The 18,623-nt window shown below is 43.8% G+C and overlaps 2 protein-coding genes across 2 annotated transcripts; one reads left to right on the top strand and one right to left on the bottom strand.

Moving 5' to 3' along the window:
• Positions 1-4,057: 4,057 nt before the first annotated feature.
• Positions 4,058-5,554, bottom strand: LOC117599704 (uncharacterized). The gene is made up of 5 exons (XM_034313583.2): positions 5,503-5,554; positions 5,057-5,401; positions 4,813-4,905; positions 4,443-4,480; positions 4,058-4,271 (listed from the first exon to the last, which is right to left on the bottom strand). The coding sequence occupies exons 1-5, from the start codon at positions 5,552-5,554 to the stop codon at positions 4,152-4,154; spliced, it is 648 nt and encodes a 215-aa protein (XP_034169474.1). The 3' UTR covers positions 4,058-4,151.
• Positions 5,555-15,044: 9,490 nt separating this feature from the next.
• LOC128321733 (uncharacterized) lies at positions 15,045-17,571 on the top strand. Its single transcript, XM_053242261.1, has 4 exons — positions 15,045-15,206; positions 15,308-15,652; positions 15,794-15,886; positions 16,059-17,571. The coding sequence occupies exons 1-4, from the start codon at positions 15,155-15,157 to the stop codon at positions 16,175-16,177; spliced, it is 609 nt and encodes a 202-aa protein (XP_053098236.1). The 5' UTR covers positions 15,045-15,154; the 3' UTR covers positions 16,178-17,571.
• Positions 17,572-18,623: the final 1,052 nt, after the last annotated feature.

Here is an 18,623-nt window from a genome sequence, read left to right as displayed (position 1 = left end):
CCAAATAAAATTGGCAATAAAGTGATCTCTTTGTAAAAAAAAAAAGAGCTGGTGGTGTGATGTACCCTCTATCCTCCATATAAGTCTGGTTAAACTTCTTTAAATAAAAATGGATATTACCAAATAAACCACATACCTGGAACAAACACGACCAAAGGTTGGTTAATATACAGTGGACCGATGTTGCTCGGAGGTTTTAACTGAAATAAATAGAGGTTTGGAGTTCACATGCAGGTTAATGGCGCAATTGGATACCATCGGCTTTATCATTGCAAATATCATACACTGGACCTGACCAACAGAATCTGAATGCTGAAAGATGAAAAAGTAACCTTTTGTGTGATTCAAGCTCTAAACCTGCACCTGAAAACAACCATAATTCATTTTAACTTACAATAGAGCAATGATCGGAGCAACGTACTGACAGCAAGAGCAGTCAAGGGTTCGAGTCTCAGGTCCGGCAGGGATTGTAGGTGGGGGTAGCGAAGGACCAGCGCTCTCCTCCTCCCTCAAGGCACTGAACCCCCCACTGCTCCGGATGTGTGTGTGTGTGTGTGTGTGTGTGTGGCTCCACCTGGATGGGTTAAATGCAGAGCACAAATTCCGAGTATGGGTCACTATACTTGGCTACACGTCACTTTCACTTTCACTTTCATAATGTGGCATGATGGACTAATGCCTGTCTGCACGAGTTGTTGCTGGGATAGTTGTTACTGTGACACTCGTGACGTCATTAATTGGCGCCGTGTTGAGCGTATATACATATATATATACAAGCGACACACACCGGTAGCTCAGGAATGCATCATTTCCCGGGATATCACCCCGTTTCCTGGCCTGTGGTTGGAAGCTGCTCTGACACCTTTTGCTGTCTGCTCTTCCGAGTTGGCTTCATTGTTTGAAAAGTGGTTGATAACATTACTGCCGGTTTAGTGCTCTTCATCTTATCGCATCTGGATTAAATTGATACACATTTGCCCTTCATTAGGTGTGTAGTTTATTTGATTAGCACAACACTGTATCGGCTGTTGTAGTTGGGCGATTGGCAATTTATTCTATTTTCAGCTTAGCGCTAGATAAAGAGTCCTGAGGCCATTTTAACGGTAGGTTAGTGTTTCTCAGTAATTTTCCTCTTTTTTATAACATTGAATATGATTATTTTAAACCGTATCCACTGTCTGCAGGGTGAAGTGCCGGTTCTTTGCAGTGCATTACCGCTGCTTTGTTCCTAGTGGTCTGCATCGAGCACATCGTGTGTTTGTTCCTGTGTGTTAGCCCTCATTGTGGATACTTTTTCTTTTGTTTTTTTGTGTTTGTTTGTTAATTGATTTTGTTTTTTTGTTTTTTTTTATTTATTTAAAACACCAGCTGATCATTCATTTTAATATTTTAATACTGTTTTCTTCTTTGTGTAATGGAGCATCGTGATTGGCTCAAACAAATGAGAAAAACAATCAGCCGTCATTCATTTTGACAGGTCAATTTTGTTTCTTTCTTTGTATGGTCAACTTGGAACATTATTATTTTGTCTTTATTTGTTGTTTCTTTGGAATTGTTTGTGTATATTATATTATATAATTTAATTTGTGTATAGTTAAGTGTATTGAAGCCTGGCGGAACATTGAAGCCTTGTGGCTTGTTTTTATTTGTCATCTGCAACAGGGCTACTATTTTCTGTGCTAATTTTGTGTGTGTGTGTTTGAGTGCGTGTTTTCTTCTAGGAGCTGCAGGCTTCCATAGGAGTAAGGAGTGTGGCTGTCCTCCTCTTTTTGTTGGTGGTGGTGTCTTTTCAACGAATGCAAACAAATGAGTGTGCAGTGTGCACAGGGATTTTCTGCTGGTACATGTGTGAGTGTGGGGTGTGAATAGGGTGAACAATTACCTTTTTGCCCAGTCTGCCCCGTAGTTGAGCCGCAGCTCTGTGAAGTTGCCTTTAATGTAATGGGATATTTAGGTGTTTACCTTTTTAAGTGAAGGCTATATTGTGTTACTGTGTTTTGTTGTAATAAAGTATTTTTTTTTGTTTGAGAATAGATACCTGTGTCTCCATGTTTTATTCTGCCTTTGGGTGGGGAACCTGCATGTAGCTTTAGGGGTAAATTCTGTGGGTGTTTAGTTTAGGTAACGTTTTAATTCAGATCTTGCTTTGGACCATACTGCCTGGTCACAATAACAAAAAATATAAAGTAAAAAGAAAGAAAATAAATATAGTGGTTTTTAAAAGATATTTCTTTACCAATCCTTCTATATACACACTATAAATGAGTGTACAATAGATTCTGTATCTGCATTACAAAAAATCTCTTATTTTGTTACTGAGGACATATTTATAGGGGAGAGGCCCTACTGAACACCAATTCTGTCTTTGTTTATTTTACCATTGAAAGGTTGCTGCATCTATAGTTCTCTTGACTAATAGGTTCATCACCAGCAGCAGCAAGTGATTTCCAGGTGATGAAAATTTCAACCAGAAACAGGGCATCAGGATCAGCAGGTCCAGAGAGCTGTATAGGTCAGCTCAGGAATAGTATGTGTAACTCGAGAGAGAGAGAGAGAGAGAGAGAGAGAGAGATTATTAGGTATCCTCATTGTCACATAATGGTTAAAGAAATTGTACAGTAGAGTGCAAGCAGGGACTCCAGCAAGACAAGGTATGACAACTTAAATAAAAAGGAGATCCAACCAGTAACACAGACATGAGGGTGACTTGGAACATAAAGCAACCAGCCGCTCCATCATCAACAAACCTGAGTGAACGTATGAGAGTGGGGGAAAACCAGCATCCAAACATCCCAGTTCCCCTAAACACTCTGTGCCCATGAGCTCTCCAGGTCTGCTCCTTAACCTAAGAAAAAAACTATTGACAAAGGGCTTGACTCGCCTCGATTTACTTAACTACTCGATTTAAACACTGAGACTGTATCTGAGTCCTGAACACTAATTGCAATGCTGTTCCATAACTGTGGAGCTTTGTAAGAGAAAGCGCTGCCCCCTGCTGTAGCCGTCACTATTCCAGGCACCAAGACCCTTTTGATCGAAGTAGGTGTGGTGGATCATAAAACACCGGACGTTCACTCAGGTACTGTGGCACGAGACCATTCAGTGCTTTATAGGTCAGTAGTAGTATTTTATAATCAATACGAAATTTGATTGGGAGCCAATGCAGTGTGGATAAGATAGAGGTGATGTGGTCATATCGTCTGGTTCTAGTAAGAACTCTGGCTGCTGCATTCTGGATTAACTGAAGCTTGTTTATGCACCACTAGAATGTCCAGACAGTAAGGCATTACAATAATCCAACTTATAGGTAACAAAAGCATAAGCTGGTTATTCTGCTTGGTGTAGGAACATTATATTTTTTATCGTAGCAATATTTCTGAGATTAAAGAAGGCTATCCTAGTAACATTAGCTACAGGAGCTTCAAAGGAAAGACTGGAGTGAATAAAAGTGCTGATCTAGAAGATGTGTTTATTAATTATAAACTAAACAGAACTTTTAATAAATGTTGAAAATTGATTTATTTTTTTAATGACATTTGATTAATTATGGTCATTAACATGATTCGCATAAATTTCTATCTGGAATTTAGTGCAGTAACCACTTGTCTTTATATTCAGCCCTGTTGCACTTTTAAAGGCCCTTAGTATTTCTGGAAAAGTGGAAAATGTATTACGTTTACAGATGTACTGGATACAAAAATGCTTTAGCTGATCTAAAGTAATTACAATATTAATAATATTTAGCATCTTCATAAAGCTCCCAAGCAAAATAACTTGCAAAAAAAAAAAGTTTAGGCAAGTTGTGTACCATGAGCCATTTCTTGATAATGTAACAAAAATATTTTTTTACATTCTAAAATCTAGAAACTTTAAGAGAAAATGCTGAGAAAACATCCCAAATGTAAGGCTTTCAGAAAGAAAAAAACAGCAGAGAATAAAAGTAAAATAAAGTTATAAAAATAAGTAAATAAATAAAAAAAACTACATCCATCAAGTAGGGCAACTTAGTACATTAAAAAGGTTTGGAAATGGTGATAAAACTTACAGCAATAAAATTTTTTGTCCGATTAAAAAAAAAACACATCTGTCTACAAACTTGTTAAATAATTACATTTATATAGTTTTTCAAGTCTGAGTTCATTTCTCTTTAACTATTTTATTTTAACTTGTGCATAAACGTCTTCATGGCTCTTGTCTCTGGATGTTCTGGAGGATGAAGGTTTCTTAGCAAAACTCACAGCTGCATAGTTCAAGGCATCTTCATCATCAGCCTGATGAACAACAAGAGCTGTTTATAAACCAGAGCGGATTGAAAGACTACAAATGATTATTACATTGATAGTTTGTAAATAGATGTCTGTTAAAATTCTCTGTGTATTGTGGATTGTAGGTCAGATGTGGATTTATTTAACAGAATCACAGTTAATAGAAGACTGGATTACCTGATTGGTGGGAATTTGATGGTTTCTTGATGAAGCACCTGAACAATAATACACATAAGTAAAGTTTAAATGTAGAAAGGATCCACGTTTTGGTGACAACTTTATACAGTAACTCTGTAAATAATAATAATAATAAAAGTAAACAAACCTTTTCTCTGATTTTTAAATAAAACTCCAACCAGAACCACAATTAGAATAAGAGATATTATTATGGAGGTTGTTAAGGCAATAATCCAATGTTCATTTCCTGAAAGGATGAAAATGGACAACTTGTATAAATATTGTATGATTTATTAACAGGAAAAGGTTTTAACTAGAGAAGAATCTGTTATAGAAAGTGAAAGGAAGCTTATTTGATCAAAACTCTTACCTTTTCCATCGCTGCTGTCTGAACACTGGAGTGTACCAGAATCTGTGTTCTTGTTAACCGTTCCAGGTGTAGAACAGGGTTTCATCTCTTCACCTTTACAAATAAAATGGAAAAGCAGCAAATAAAGAGAAATGATACTAAATATGAATAATGTGAAATATTCAACATTTAATGCATATGTACACATAATTCTGGTTAAAGTGTTGATCTGGAATTAGCAGGTTATCAGAGTAAAACTGTTTACCTTCAAATTGCAGACGTGTTCCAGATGTGAACTTTAGTGCACTTTCCTCCAATTCTACACAGATATATTCTCCTCCATCATCTTCTATTGTTTTGATAATGTTGAGATCAAACTTATCGTCATTTACAGTAATAGTGAAGCGGCTATCTTTAAATCCCTCAGCAAATGTGTAGCCCAAAGTGTTACTGTAATGTCTTGCTAAAAACTGAGGCAATTTTCCAAAACTCTGTCTGTACCAAACTAACTTATCTTTGTTTTTGATCTTGTTAATGTTACACTCCATAGTTACATTTTCTCCACGCTTTACTGTTTTCACGTCAAGCTCCTGGACGTCAGACGTTTTCACTGTAAAACAGTATTTAATATTTAATGTTTAATGATGTCAGTAAATGAGTTAAATATGTAATATTACTATTTTAAATGAAAGTTTTCAAAATATTACTCACCAGCTGTGCAGAGACAAAGCAGAGAGTAAAGAGCGACAAAGAGTGCGATCATCGTTCCTGTTTAGACAAAGTGATAGTGATGTAAGGAACTTGTGTGTTCAGTAGAAAACCAGGTCCAGACTCACGCCTGATTGGATGTTTTGAAGCTGTGGACTGATTTGATTGGTCCATTAGCTGTAATGAGATGTGAAGCTAACAGTGAATTCTTGTCTATTCTGATGCTGTGATGAGTCACATGATATACTGGAGCTCTATCAGTCCTGTGTGCTGGAACCTCTCTGATAGAAGAAGTTTAATGAAGTGCTTTTAGGTCAGCAGATCTAACAATCCCAAAGAGGAATAATGTGTAATCCCGCTGTGGGGGAGCGGGACGCAGTACAGTTTCAGTATGGTCCTTTCACAAATCATTTGTCTAAGGTAGAAACTGGAGTGAGCGTTTATACAGGGTTTTACAGCAACTATCAGACACTTGAGGTAAAAAACTCATCTGTATTATTTAAGATGTAGACACTAGAAAGGTTTACAGTAGAAAAGGTTTTTTTGTTCTTCATTTCTTTTTAAAAAGATGTTGTGTACAGCAGTTAATGAGAAAGTGTGCATATAAATTTATAGTTTTTACTTTTAATGATAAAAAAGAGGAGTGACAGCTTTATTTCTCGAAGTGCTTGGTGGTTACTGTAAAACCCTGCATATACACACACTAGAGTTTCTACACAATGGGCTTTACCATGGATCATTAAATTAGATAATTAAAGACATCTTTTTACCACCTATCGAATCCACATGTTTCATGTGTTAATTAACTTTCTAACCACATCAATGCACTTACCCTTTTAAGTTTCATGTTCAGTGTTATTTCATGACATTAACAGAATTTGACATGTAAAGTAGTCACAGTAGTTAAGTACTTAGCATTTCTAGGTAAGTCCCAGCATTTCTAACATAATGAATGAATGTATTGTGTGATTTCTGCTTGTGTAACTCCAATTACTTACTGATGCTTTTGTATGTATGTTTCACTTTCACTCCTTTCAGGAAACTTAAACACCTGAACATCACGTCGTGGTCCGGGGGTCACTGTGTGGAGGAGTGGAACTTACTTGATAGCTGAGTGAGGTAGCCAGTGAGGCCAGTACACTTCCAGTTTCAAGTTTGGTGATGTTGGGGAAAGGGTTGTTATTGTCAGTGGAGGAGACAGAACGCCTTATTGATAAATAAAACGTCTCCAGGTTACGTATGTAACCATGGTTCCCCGAGGGAACGTGACGCTGCGTCACGAAACGCTATGGGAACGCCCCCGCGTGACCGCGCTCTGAATCACGTGTCTAATCCGTCCAATGGATGGGCGAGACGTCACGGGCGGGGTGACATAGCGACCCGGAAGCATAAAAGCCCGAGCGGCGAGCCCCGCATTAGCTTACTGGAAAATGAAGCAAGCGCCGCAGGGACGCCGGAAGTGTGGCACCGAGACGCGGCGTCTCGTTCCCTCGGGGAACCATGGTTACATCCGTAACCTGGAGACGTTCCCCTTCAGGAACTCGAGCTGCGTCACGAACGCTATGGGAACGAGTATACCCACGCCGCCAGACTTTCAAGTCCCTGCCTCCAGGAGGAGGCAAGCCTAAGGCACAAGGACAGAGGAGCCGGGAGTGGCTCGGGTATCTAGGTCATAAAACCTGGCAAAGGTCAGGGGCGTGGACCATCCCGCCGCGTTGCAGATGTCCTGTAAGGACACACTGCCAGAAAGGCCTTAGAGGCTGCCACCGCTCGGGTAGAGTGAGCCTTGACCCCCAGGGGACTGGGGAGACCAGAGGACTCGAAAGCCAGAGAAATGGATTCTACAATCCACCGGCTGAGGGTCTGCTTAGAAGCAGGAAAACCCCTCTTAGGGGGACCAAAGCAAACAAGCAACTGTTCCGCCTTTCTCCACAGGGCAGTTCTGTGGACGTACGCGTCCAGTGCTCGCACTGGACACGTACAATTGAGCTTCCGATGGTCGGGCTCCCTAAAGGGAGGAGGACAGAAAGCCTGCAGCATGACCGGCCGTGGTGCCGAGGAGGGGACTTTCGGTACGTACCCCGCTCGGGGGTACAAGAATGCTTTGGCCAAACCAGGCGCAAAGTCTAAATAGGAAGGGGCCACCGAGAGGGTCTGAAGATCCCCCACTCTCCTAAGAGAGGAAATTGCCAAGAGAAAGGCAGTTTTCAACGTCAGAAGACGGTCCGAAATCTCCTCTATGGGCTCGAAGGGGGGTTTGCAGAGAGCCTCTAAAACCACGGCCAGGTCCCACGAGGGGACCCGAGATCGAGCTGGAGGTCTGATCCTCAGCGCACCGCGGAGGAAACGTGTCACCCAGGGGTGCCTGCCCACTGACTGGCCATCGAGAGGGGCGTGGCAGGCCGCAATAGCCGCCACGTACACCTTCAGGGTGGAGTGGGTCAGTCCCGCGGAGAATTGAATTGAATTGAATTGAATTGAATTGAATTGTGCCCCCTCAGAGGCCACACCCACAGCTTCCACAGCTCCGGGCGGGGGTGAAGATGGCCCCCCGCCTGTGAGAGGAGATCCCTCCTGATCGGAATCTCCCATGGGGAGCCGTCTAGGAGGGAAATCAGGTCCGAGAACCATACTCGGCCCGGCCAGAACGGGGCTACTAACAGTAGACGAATTCCGTCCTGGCGCACTCTCTCCAGAACTCCCGGGAGCAGAGCGACCGGAGGAAAGGCGTACAGACGCAGCCTCGGCCACGGCTGTACCATGGCATCCAGTCCAAGAGGAGCTGGATGAATCAGAGAGAACCAAAGGGGACAGTGCGACGTCTCCTGCGTCGCAAACAGATCCACCTGGGCTCTGCCGAACATACGCCATATGAGCTCCACCACCTCGGGGTGGAGTCTCCATTCCCCGGGCACCGGCCCCTGCCTCGACAGGGCGTCCGCTCCCACGTTGAGATGACCAGGGATGTAGGCCGCTCTCAATGAGAGGAGGTTCCCTTGGGACCACACAAGGATCTGGAGCGCCAGCCTGTAAAGGGGGCGCGAACGCAGACCTCCCTGGCGGTTGATGTAAGAGACCACCGTCGTGCTGTCGGTGCGCACCAACACGTGGCGGCCTCTTAGGTCTGGGAGAAAGTGTTTCAGAGCTAGAAACACGGCCAGCATCTCCAGGCGGTTGATGTGCCAAGTGAGATGGCGGCCGCTCCACAGACTACGGGCAGGACGGCCACTCATGACCGCTCCCCATCCGGTGAGGGACGCATCCGTCGCTAGCACTACGCGGCGACCAGGAGCTCCCAGGACCGGGCCCTGAGACAAGAACCCAGGTTCTCTCCACACAGCTAAGGCACGGCAGCATCGTCGCGTGACCTTGATCATGCGGAGCGGGTTTCCTCTGTTTCGGAAAAACCCCCTGGTCTTGAGCCACCACTGTAGGGGTCTCATGAGCAGCAGGCCAAACGGTATCACGTTGGACGCAGCTGCCAATAGGCCCAGCAGTCTCTGAAACTGCTTTACAGTGAGTGACCGGCCTACTTTCACTCTCGCGACCGCTGTGAGGACCGACTCGATCCGAGCAGGAGACAAACGTGCCTGCATCGTGGTCGAATCCCACACGACGCCTAGATAAGCGGTTCTCTGAGCTGGAGAAAGCACGCTTTTCTCGGCGTTTAGTCTTAACCCCAGTTCCTTCATATGGGCGAGAACGGCATCTCGATGCCGAGCCGCCATCTGCTCTGAATGAGCTAAAATCAACCAGTCGTCGATATAGTTCAGTATGCGGACGCCCTGTAGTCGCATAGGAGCCAGGGCAGCATCCACGCACTTCGTGAAGGTGCGGGGTGAGAGTGCTAGGCCGAAGGGAAGAACCCGATACTGGTAAGCTTCGCCCCCGAAAGCGAACCTCAGGAACTTCCTGTGCGGGGGAAGGATGGAGATGTGGAAATACGCATCTTTTAGGTCGATCGTGACGAACCAGTCCTCGGACCTGATCTGAGACACGACCTGAGTGACCGTAAGCGTCCTGAACTTCAGTCGAGCGACTGAGAGGTTCAATTGCCGCAAGTCCAAAATGGGACGCAGCCCTCCCCCCTTCTTGGGAACAATGAAGTACCGGCTGTAGAACCCTGACTCCCTGTCGTGAGGAGGGACCACCTCGATGGCCTCCTTCCTCAGGAGAGTACGTACTTCCTGCTCCAATACCAGAGCCTGCTCGGGACCCACCACAGTGGGAAGAACCCCAGAAAAACGAGGTGGAGGCGAGCCGAACTGAATTCGGTAGCCTCTTTCTACAGTACGCAGGACCCAATGAGACACATTCGGCAGAAGTTTCCACGCTGCCAGAAAGCTCACTAAGGGAATCAGTCTCTCGAGACTGACCTCTGGTGTAATAGAAGTGGTTAGCTGGGTGCCCTGAGGCGGCGAACCGACATGGGGGAAATGAGCTAACCGCTGCGAAGGCCTCAGGAGAGGCCGCGAGCCTCCCAGACCCGCTACGTTGCCGGGCGAGAACTGGGAGAGGCGCTTGCCGGAGACCGCTGCGCCCTGAAGCACCATAGGTGGCAGGGTTGGCAGATCGACCTCCTGAGGGCACTGGGGGGACCGGGGCACCGTAAGATGAGGTGTACGCCGCGTTGCCCCAAAGGGGCCCGCCCTCGGAAGCCCTGGGCCAAAACCATCAGGGCTTCTTAGCCGCGGCCCTTCTGGACATGAGGACGGTCCTCAGATCCGCCTTAGTGCCCGAAGGGCCTCCCTGTAGGAGGGGGCCATACACGGAGGGGGCTGCCCCCGCCCGGCAGCCCCACGAGCTAGAGAGCGACGGGGGAGGAACCGCTGGAACGCCGCCGCCTGAGCACGGGCCTGCTGGTATCTCTCGACGACGGAGTCTACCGCGTCGCCAAACAGGCCCGAGGGAGTAAGCGGGGCGTCCATGAGCACGACCCTGTCCTTCTCTTTCATATCGGACAGGGTCAGCCAGAGATGCCTCTCCGCTGCCACCAGGACTGCCATAGACCGACCGATAGCACGGGCGGTCTCCTTGGTGGCGCGGAGGGACAGATCAGCGGCCCGCCTGAGCTCAGCTACCTGCTCAGACGTACTCTCCCCCTGCTCATCCAGCTCTGTAAGCAGGTCAGCCTGGTACGCCTGTAACACCGCCATGGTGTGCAGACACGCACCGGCCTGACCTGCTGCCGTGTACGCCTTGCCTACCAGCGCTGAGGTGGTCCGCAGCGGCTTGGTAGGCAACGCCGGAGCCTTCAGGGACGATGCAGCAGCAGGGGACAGATAGCTGGCTAGCGTCTGTTCAACCCTGGGCATCGCCCTGTAGCCGGAGTAGTCCAGCCCCGCCACATTAGCGTAATGGGAAGACGTGGGGCTGAACAACCGGGCCGAAAATGGCCTATTCCAGGACCTCGACACCTCAGTGTGGACGTCCGGAAAAAAGGGCAGGCTCCGGGGCGGAGGTGGCGGCCTACTGAGCAAAAAACGCTCCTCCAGTCTAGAGCCCTGAGGCTCAGGCCGTGACTCAGCGGGCCAGTCAATGCTAAGCTTAGCGACTGCCCGTGCAACCACCTCGAGCAGCTCCCCGTATTGAGGAGACTGCGGCTCAGGGTCGACGCTCTCCACATCGACCTCCTCGGAGGACGATAGGTGGAGCGCCGAGTCCGCTCCCCGGGGGGAAGAAACCGCAGAGCGTGCTTCCGAGCCCAGGGAGGGGACAGAGGACCTGGAGGGTGAGGAAGGAGAAAGGGACGGGCCCGTCTCCATTCCCTCCGCCAGGTCCATCTGCGAGCCCCACGAGCGCAACCGCCGCTCTGCCTCTGCAGAAGCTGGGCCGGCACCGCGAGGCACGCTAGTGAGGGCTCCCTCCTCAAAGAGAGCCCAGCGGGAGCGGAGAGCGCGCAGCGGTAAACGCTCGCAATGTGCGCAGCCGGCTCCCTCGAGAGCCGACTGAACATGCTCCGCTCCCAAACAGGCAATGCACAGACTGTGTGTATCCCCGCCCGTAATAAATCGCGGACAGGGAGGAACACACGGCCTGAAGCGCTGCCCGCTCTCGCCCTTAGTCTTAACCTTGGCTTTAGGCATGCCAACGATAAAACACCAAAAGACAAAAATAGACAGACAATAAACACAGAGCGCTTGCTGAAAACAGGAAGCTAACGCGGGGCTCGCCGCTCGGGCTTTTATGCTTCCGGGTCGCTACGTCACCCCGCCCGTGACGTCTCGCCCATCCATTGGACGGATTAGACACGTGATTCAGAGCGCGGTCACGCGGGGGCGTTCCCATAGCGTTTCGTGACGCAGCTCGAGTTCCTGAAGGGGACACTTTGCTAGGACTGGAGCAACTTTACTGTAAGGAGCTCACCCTTGTGCTGTGAGTGTTTGTACGCAGAACATTAAAAAATACACACGTCTCATGTCGGCCTCCGTTGCTAAAATCTTCTTACACTAGAACAGCTCCTCATTTGCAGGGATTCCTCCATGATGACATGCTGCTTGAGTGCTGCTACCAAATGAAACTGATAAAAAACAATAAAAGGATGAACCTCCAACAAAGTTGCATATGCATAAGTGACGTATTGAATTGCAGAAGTGATCCATGGCTCAGAATTAATTCCTCTGTGTGAAAGCAAACCTGGGATTATGAGCCCCGCCCCCAAACAAGCCTAGAAGCAGTCATGAGAGTGGACTCAAGTGTAGAGGCCAAGTGTGAAAATGCTCTTAACACATTTGTAGAAGTGTTACTGGCTGCAGCAGCTCTCTCACATCATGCAGTTGTTTCAGTTTAACAGAAATAACATTGTGGTTTCTGAGTTTCTGAGACCGAGTGTTTTAATCAGCAGCTCACACAGCCTTATTTTGGGTCACTTCAACAGTCCAAATGTCTTTGTCTTAGAATCTCAGGCTGACACACATAAGAGCTGGAGTCCATTAATTAAAATATCTCTAAAAATATCATGTAGAATGTTGAGAGCACTATTTATTCAAACTGTGCTAGAGACTGTGCTCTATCTGTGGGAGGCCTGTTATCCACCTTAAAGGACATAAAACAGAGAAAGAATTGGTAATAATTAAAGCATAATCTCACACCTTTTGGTAGATATGAATCCTTTAATGATTAACCTGTATAAAACATATCAAAAATCTTCAACCTTATTCATGCAAAACGTTTAGACACAGTGCTGCTGCAGTCTATGAGTCTGGCAGTTTCAGCACCTTTGATGTGGTAAAAACCTTAATGACCTCACGCTGGTGTTTGGTTGAGACGTTTGTCCTCTAGTTTCCATCTAACACCAGAGAGTGTGTGTCAGTGTTAACGGAAACAGCACTGTGGTTTAAAGTGAGAGATATAAACTAAAGAGTTTGATTCTTTCTTTATCAGGGCTGCAAGAGATGTTATACTTTTATAAATCCAGTGGTTCAGAATGAGATGGAGGTGTGGTAGCACATAGTGGGCACTTTAGGTCCAGAAATATGGTGCATTGTTATGTGTAGTTCATTCCCACCACCAAAGATAATTATTATATCATGTTAAGTGTTTTTCTTAGGTCACACTGTTTGTATTTTTCAGTGTGTGTGATGGATTCATGGCTCTGACTCGGTACTTGGATCTTCAAAGATGTAGTGGCCCATCCCTCAAGTGTTCACACCTAAACACACACACAGTAAAGCCTGTATTTGTATTGTACAAAAAGTGTATTTGTGTCTTTGTGTCGTGATACAGAGGGGAGGATTATGGGTAAATGTGGCACGCAGCGATGTGCTAGCACAGTCCTGTTTTATAAAGCACAGTCTGTAGCACAGTTTGAATAAATAGTGCCTTCAACATTCTACATGATATTTTTAGTGAATTTTTATTAATAAACTCCAGCTTTTTTGTGTGTCAGCCTGAGATTCTAACATAAAGACATTTGGACTGTTGACATGACCCAAAATAAGTCTGTGTGAGCTGCTGATTAAAACACTCGGTCTCAGAAACTCAGAAACCACAATGCTATTTCTGTTAAACTAAAACAACTGCATGATGTGAGAGAGCTGCTGCAGCCAGTAACACTTCTACAAATGCGTTAAGAGCATTTTCACACTTGGCCTCAACACTTGAGTCCACTCTCATGACTGCTTCTAGGCTTGTTTGGGGGCGGGGCTCATAATCCCAGGTTTGCTTTCACACAGAGGAATTAATTCTGAGCCATGGATCACTTCTGCAATTCAATACCTCACTTATGCATATGCAACTTTGCTGGAGGTTCATCCTTTTATTATTTTTTATCAGTTTCATTTGGTACCAGCACTCAAGTAACATGTCATCATGGAGGAATCCCTGCAAATGAGGAGCTGTTCTGGGGTAAGAAGATTTTAGCCACGGAGGCCGACATGAGACGTGTGTATTTTTTAATGTTCTGCGTACAAACACTCACAGCACAAGGGTGAGCTCATTACAGTAAAGTTGCTCCAGTCCTAGCAAAGTGTGGTTTTACTTATCAATAAGGCATTCTTTCTCCTCCACTGACAATAACAACCCTTTCCCCAACATCACCAAACTTGAAACTGGAAGTGTACTGGCCTCACAGGCTACCTCACTCAGCTATCCAGTAAGTTCCACTCCTCCACACAGTGACCCCCGGACCACGACGTGAGGTTGAGGTGTTTAAGTTTCCTGAAAGGAGTGAAACTGAAACATACATACAAAGGCATCAGTAAGTAATTGGAGTTACACAAGCAGAAATCACACACTACATTTATTCATTATGTTAGAAATGCTGGCACTTAGCTAGAAATGCTAAGTACGTAACTACTGTGACTAATTTACATGTCAAATTCTGTTAATGTCATGAAATAACACTGAACATGAAACTTAAAAGGGTAAGTGCATTGATGTGGTTAGAAAGTTAATTAACACATGAAACATGTGGATTTGATAGATGGGAAGAACATGTCGTTAAATATATAATTTAATGATCGATGGTAAAGCCCATTGTGTAGAAACTCTAGTGTGTGTATATGCAGGGTTTTAAGGTAACCACAGAGCACATCAAGGAAAAAAGCTGTCACTCGTCCTTTTATAATTAAACGTTAAAACTATAAATTTATATATGCACTTTCTCATTAACTGCTGTATGCAACATCTTTTTAAAAAGAAATAAAGAATAAAAGTAATCCTTTCTGCTGTAACCTTTCTAGTGTCTACATCTAAAATAATACAGATGAGTTTTTTTCCCTCAAGTGTCTGATGGTTGCCGTAAAACCCTGTATAAACGCTCACTCCAGTTTCTACCTTAGACAAATGATTTGTGAAAGGACCATACTGAAACTGTACTGCGTCCCGCTCCCCCACAGCGGGATTACACATTATTCCTCTTTAGGGTTGTTAGATCTGCTGACCTAAAAGCACTTCATTAAACTTCTTCTATCAGAGAGGTTCCAGCACACAGGACTGATAAAGCTCCAGTAGATCATATCTGTAAAGTCATGTGACTCATCACAGCATCAGAATAGACAAGAATTCACTGTGAGCTTCACATCTCCTTACAGCTAATGGACCAATCAAATCAGTCCACAGCTTCAAAACATCCAATCAGGCGTGAGTCTGGACCTGGTTTTCTACTGAACACACAAGTTCATTACCTCACTATCACTTTGTCTAAACAGGAACAATGATCGCACTCTTTGTCGCTTTTTACTCTCTGCTTTGTCTCTGCACAGCTGGTGAGTAACATTTTGAAAACTTTCATTTAAAATAGCAATATTACATATTTAACTAATTTACTGACATTATTAAACATTAAATATTAAACACTTTTTTACAGTAAAAACTTCTGACATCAAGAAGCTTCACGTGAAAACAGTAAAGCGTGGAGAAAATGTAACTATGGAGTGTAACATTAGCAGGGTCAAAGACAAAGATAATTTATTTTGGTACAGACAGAGTTTTGGAAAATTGCCTCAGTTATTTGCAAGACCATACAAGAGCAGTTTGGGCTACACATTTGGTGAGGGATTTAAAGATAGCCGCTTCAGTATTACTGTAAATGATCATAAGTTTGATCTCAACATTAATGAATCAAGAGATGATGATGGAGAAGATTATTTCTGTATAGAAGTTGATGGAAGTTTACTAAAGTTCTTATCTGGAACACGTCTGCAATTTGAAGGTAAACAGTTTTACTCTGATAACCTGCTAATTCCAGATCAACACTTTAACCGTACATATGCATTAAATGCTGAATATTTCACATTATTCATATTTAGTATCATTTCTGTTTATTTGCTGCTTTTCCATTTTATTTGTAAAGGTAAAGAGATGAAACTCTGTCCTACACCTGGAACGGTTAACAAGAACACAGATTCTGGTACACTCCAGGGTTCAGACAGCAGCGATGGAAAAGGTAAGAGTTTTGATCAAATAAGCTTCCTTTCACTTTCTATAACAGAATTTTCTCTAGTTAAAACCTTTTCCTGTTAATAAATCATCCAATATTGTAAAGTATTGTTTCAGTGTACTCCATTATGTACTTTAGCTTCAGATGTTTTTTAAAACAATTTTATTTTTCCATACAGGTTGTACTGATCAGATGCATGTGTTGTTCTGGCTCTCCATTGTTAGAGTTGGAGTTCTTGCCTTCATGATTATTGTCTTTCCAATAATCCTCCTTGTTTTCAAATTAAGATCAAATTAGAAATTCAAAAACAAATGGAAGAAATACTGATTTAAGAAAACAATGTGTTAGATTTAACTAGAGCTAATTGCTTATACTGGCTGTATACTGGAATGACTTTGGTCTAACTGTAATGTGGAGGTATTTACCAGCTGTACTTACAGCTGCATTTAAGGGCTCCTGAGTGGCGCAGTAGAAAATCGTTCCCCCTATCGTCTCGAGCTCTAATTCAAACGATACCACAACCATCTCTGGCCTGGAGTCCAAGAGAGCAAAATTGTCCATGCTCTCGGGGAGGGAGGGACATACTCTCTCTCCCCTGTCAATCACAGCAACACTATCCAATCATGGGCATCTGTGATTGTGTTATTCCCCACATGAGCAGCACTTCGAAAAGATGCAGCTGGCTGGCTTCACATGTCTCGGAGATAGCATGTGATAGCCTTCACCCTGCCTGGTTGGTAGCTGTTGTGTGATGGGGAGACCTAACTGGAGGGAGGGAATTGGCTATGAACAAATTAGAGAGAAAGTCATGGAAGAATACAAAAAATACATTTAATTAAATAAAATCTAAAGTGAATATACAACGCAGTAGTCCTCTTTATCTATATGATTTTTTTAAATAACTTCAAAGATAACATCATATTTTCCACATCACATCATGTACATGTTTGAGAGTCCAGGGAGGCGTATTAGACATATCACATACAACAAATTAAGAAAACGATATCCCTCAGTTTGTAATAACATGAGTCATGCTGCAAAGTATGTGAAATAAAAATGAAATGTAAATAATAACTTTGCATTTCATCAGTCATTAATATACTTTTTTTTATCCATTTTAATATTTAGTATTTGGAATTTAATTTCAGTTTAAGCAGTAGAATCTAATCAGTAACGCAGTAACCACACGTTTTTTATATTTAGTCCTCTTACAATTTAAGCCCCTTAATATTTATGGAAATATTATAGAAATATTGCAACCATTAAATATTAACCACAAAATGTGTACTCAGATTTGATAATATTTATTCCTCAATGGTATAGATGTATGGAGCCGATATAGTGCACAAGGTGACACAGAGGCCTGAAAGTGATCTATATGACCTTAGATAGGAATGGGTAGCCTGCAGGAAATGTATAACACAGAGGCCTGAAAGCACCCTATATGAACTTACATAGGCAGTGGTAGCCTCCTAAGTGGGGAGAGCAGGAACAAGCTGTAAATTTAAGTGAGAAAGGCTGCCTTAAACCATAACATAAGCATATATGGGAATGTTGGGTCTTGTGAAAAACAGGATGTGGAAGCTTTTTGTCAGTGTATATAAGAATGCCCTTCAGAAGAGTTGGGGAGCTTTTCTCTGCAGACAACTGCTCAGCTTAATTCTGGAAAGAATAAAGTCTAATGGCGTCAACAACCAGGCTCTCCAGAGTGATCTTTGATCTGCGTGAATCGGTACAACAATATACGTAATTTAAAACACATAATCATGCATTATAGTTACTGATTTACTGACTACAATTGGGAAAAATGAAAGTGGTGGTCTGGGGTTTGCTTCATCTGAACCCTGGTCTGGACTGCATTGTGTGTGGAAGCTATCAGCACAGCGCTGCATGCCGAGTAATGTGATTGGTTCAACTTGTCACCTGTTTCAAGTTTAGTGATGATGGGAAAACGGTCAGACTTTCATAAGACTGGAGCACTGTAATTATCTTACTCTTGTGGTGTGAGTGTTTGTACTGAGAACACACAAAAGAAAACAGTTTCTTTTTTCCAGGTTTTCCTGCACAATGCCATGCCATGCTTGTAAACAGTGCTGTTCTTTGTTGCATGTCTGTTGGTACCAAAGGAATATAATAATAAACTCAGCAAATAGATGAATATAAAGTGATGTATGTAAAGGAATTCTTCTAGGTGAAGGCAAACCTCCAATTATAAGCCGACTCCAAACAACCCCAGAATCAGTCTTGTGTGCAGACTTAATTATTTGGACCAAGTGTCAAAGCACTCTTGAAGCATATGAAGAAGTTTTACTGGCTGCAGCAGCACTTTCTGACATCACACAATGCTTTCACTTTAACAAAAACAACAAAAACTGTGTTTTCAAGCCTCAGACTTAAGAGTTTTAGCCAGCAGCTCACACTGACTTATTTTGCATCACTTCAACAATCCAAACATCTTTATGTTAGAAGTAAACACTACAGCATGGGTCAGGAATCTATCAAAGTCAAGCGAAACAAACAATCATTGACAATCTGACATTTTCTGCTCTTAAAATATTCCTTGTAAGTATATATGTGTGACTAGCGGCAGGCAAAGATTCACTCTGGGATGAGGTGGACAGTCACTCAGTTTTCTTTTATTGGACCTGGGACAAACACGACCAAAGGCTGGTTAACATATAGTGGACCGATGTTGCTCGGAGGTTTTAACGACAGCGAGAGATATAAAGCTCTGCTTTGTAAT

The sequence above is a fragment of the Pangasianodon hypophthalmus genome, chromosome 19, assembly GCF_027358585.1.
Source record: "Pangasianodon hypophthalmus isolate fPanHyp1 chromosome 19, fPanHyp1.pri, whole genome shotgun sequence".
Classification (NCBI taxonomy): Eukaryota; Metazoa; Chordata; class Actinopteri; order Siluriformes; family Pangasiidae; genus Pangasianodon; species Pangasianodon hypophthalmus.
This window is presented reverse-complemented; position numbering and strand designations above follow the sequence as displayed.

Excerpts from the sequence above, each read along its gene's own strand:
- LOC117599704 (XM_034313583.2), bottom strand. The coding sequence starts at position 5,554 with ATGATCGCACTCTTTGTCGCTCTTTACTCTCTGCTTTGTCTCTGCACA. Across the intron at positions 4,906-5,056 it reads AACACGTCTGCAATTTGAAG|GTGAAGAGATGAAACCCTGT; the intron begins GTAAACAGTTTT and ends TTATTTGTAAAG. Across the intron at positions 4,481-4,812 it reads AGACAGCAGCGATGGAAAAG|GTGCTTCATCAAGAAACCAT; the intron begins GTAAGAGTTTTG and ends ATTATTGTTCAG.
- LOC128321733 (XM_053242261.1), top strand. The coding sequence starts at position 15,155 with ATGATCGCACTCTTTGTCGCTTTTTACTCTCTGCTTTGTCTCTGCACA. Across the intron at positions 15,207-15,307 it reads GCTTTGTCTCTGCACAGCTG|TAAAAACTTCTGACATCAAG; the intron begins GTGAGTAACATT and ends ACTTTTTTACAG. Across the intron at positions 15,653-15,793 it reads AACACGTCTGCAATTTGAAG|GTAAAGAGATGAAACTCTGT; the intron begins GTAAACAGTTTT and ends TTATTTGTAAAG.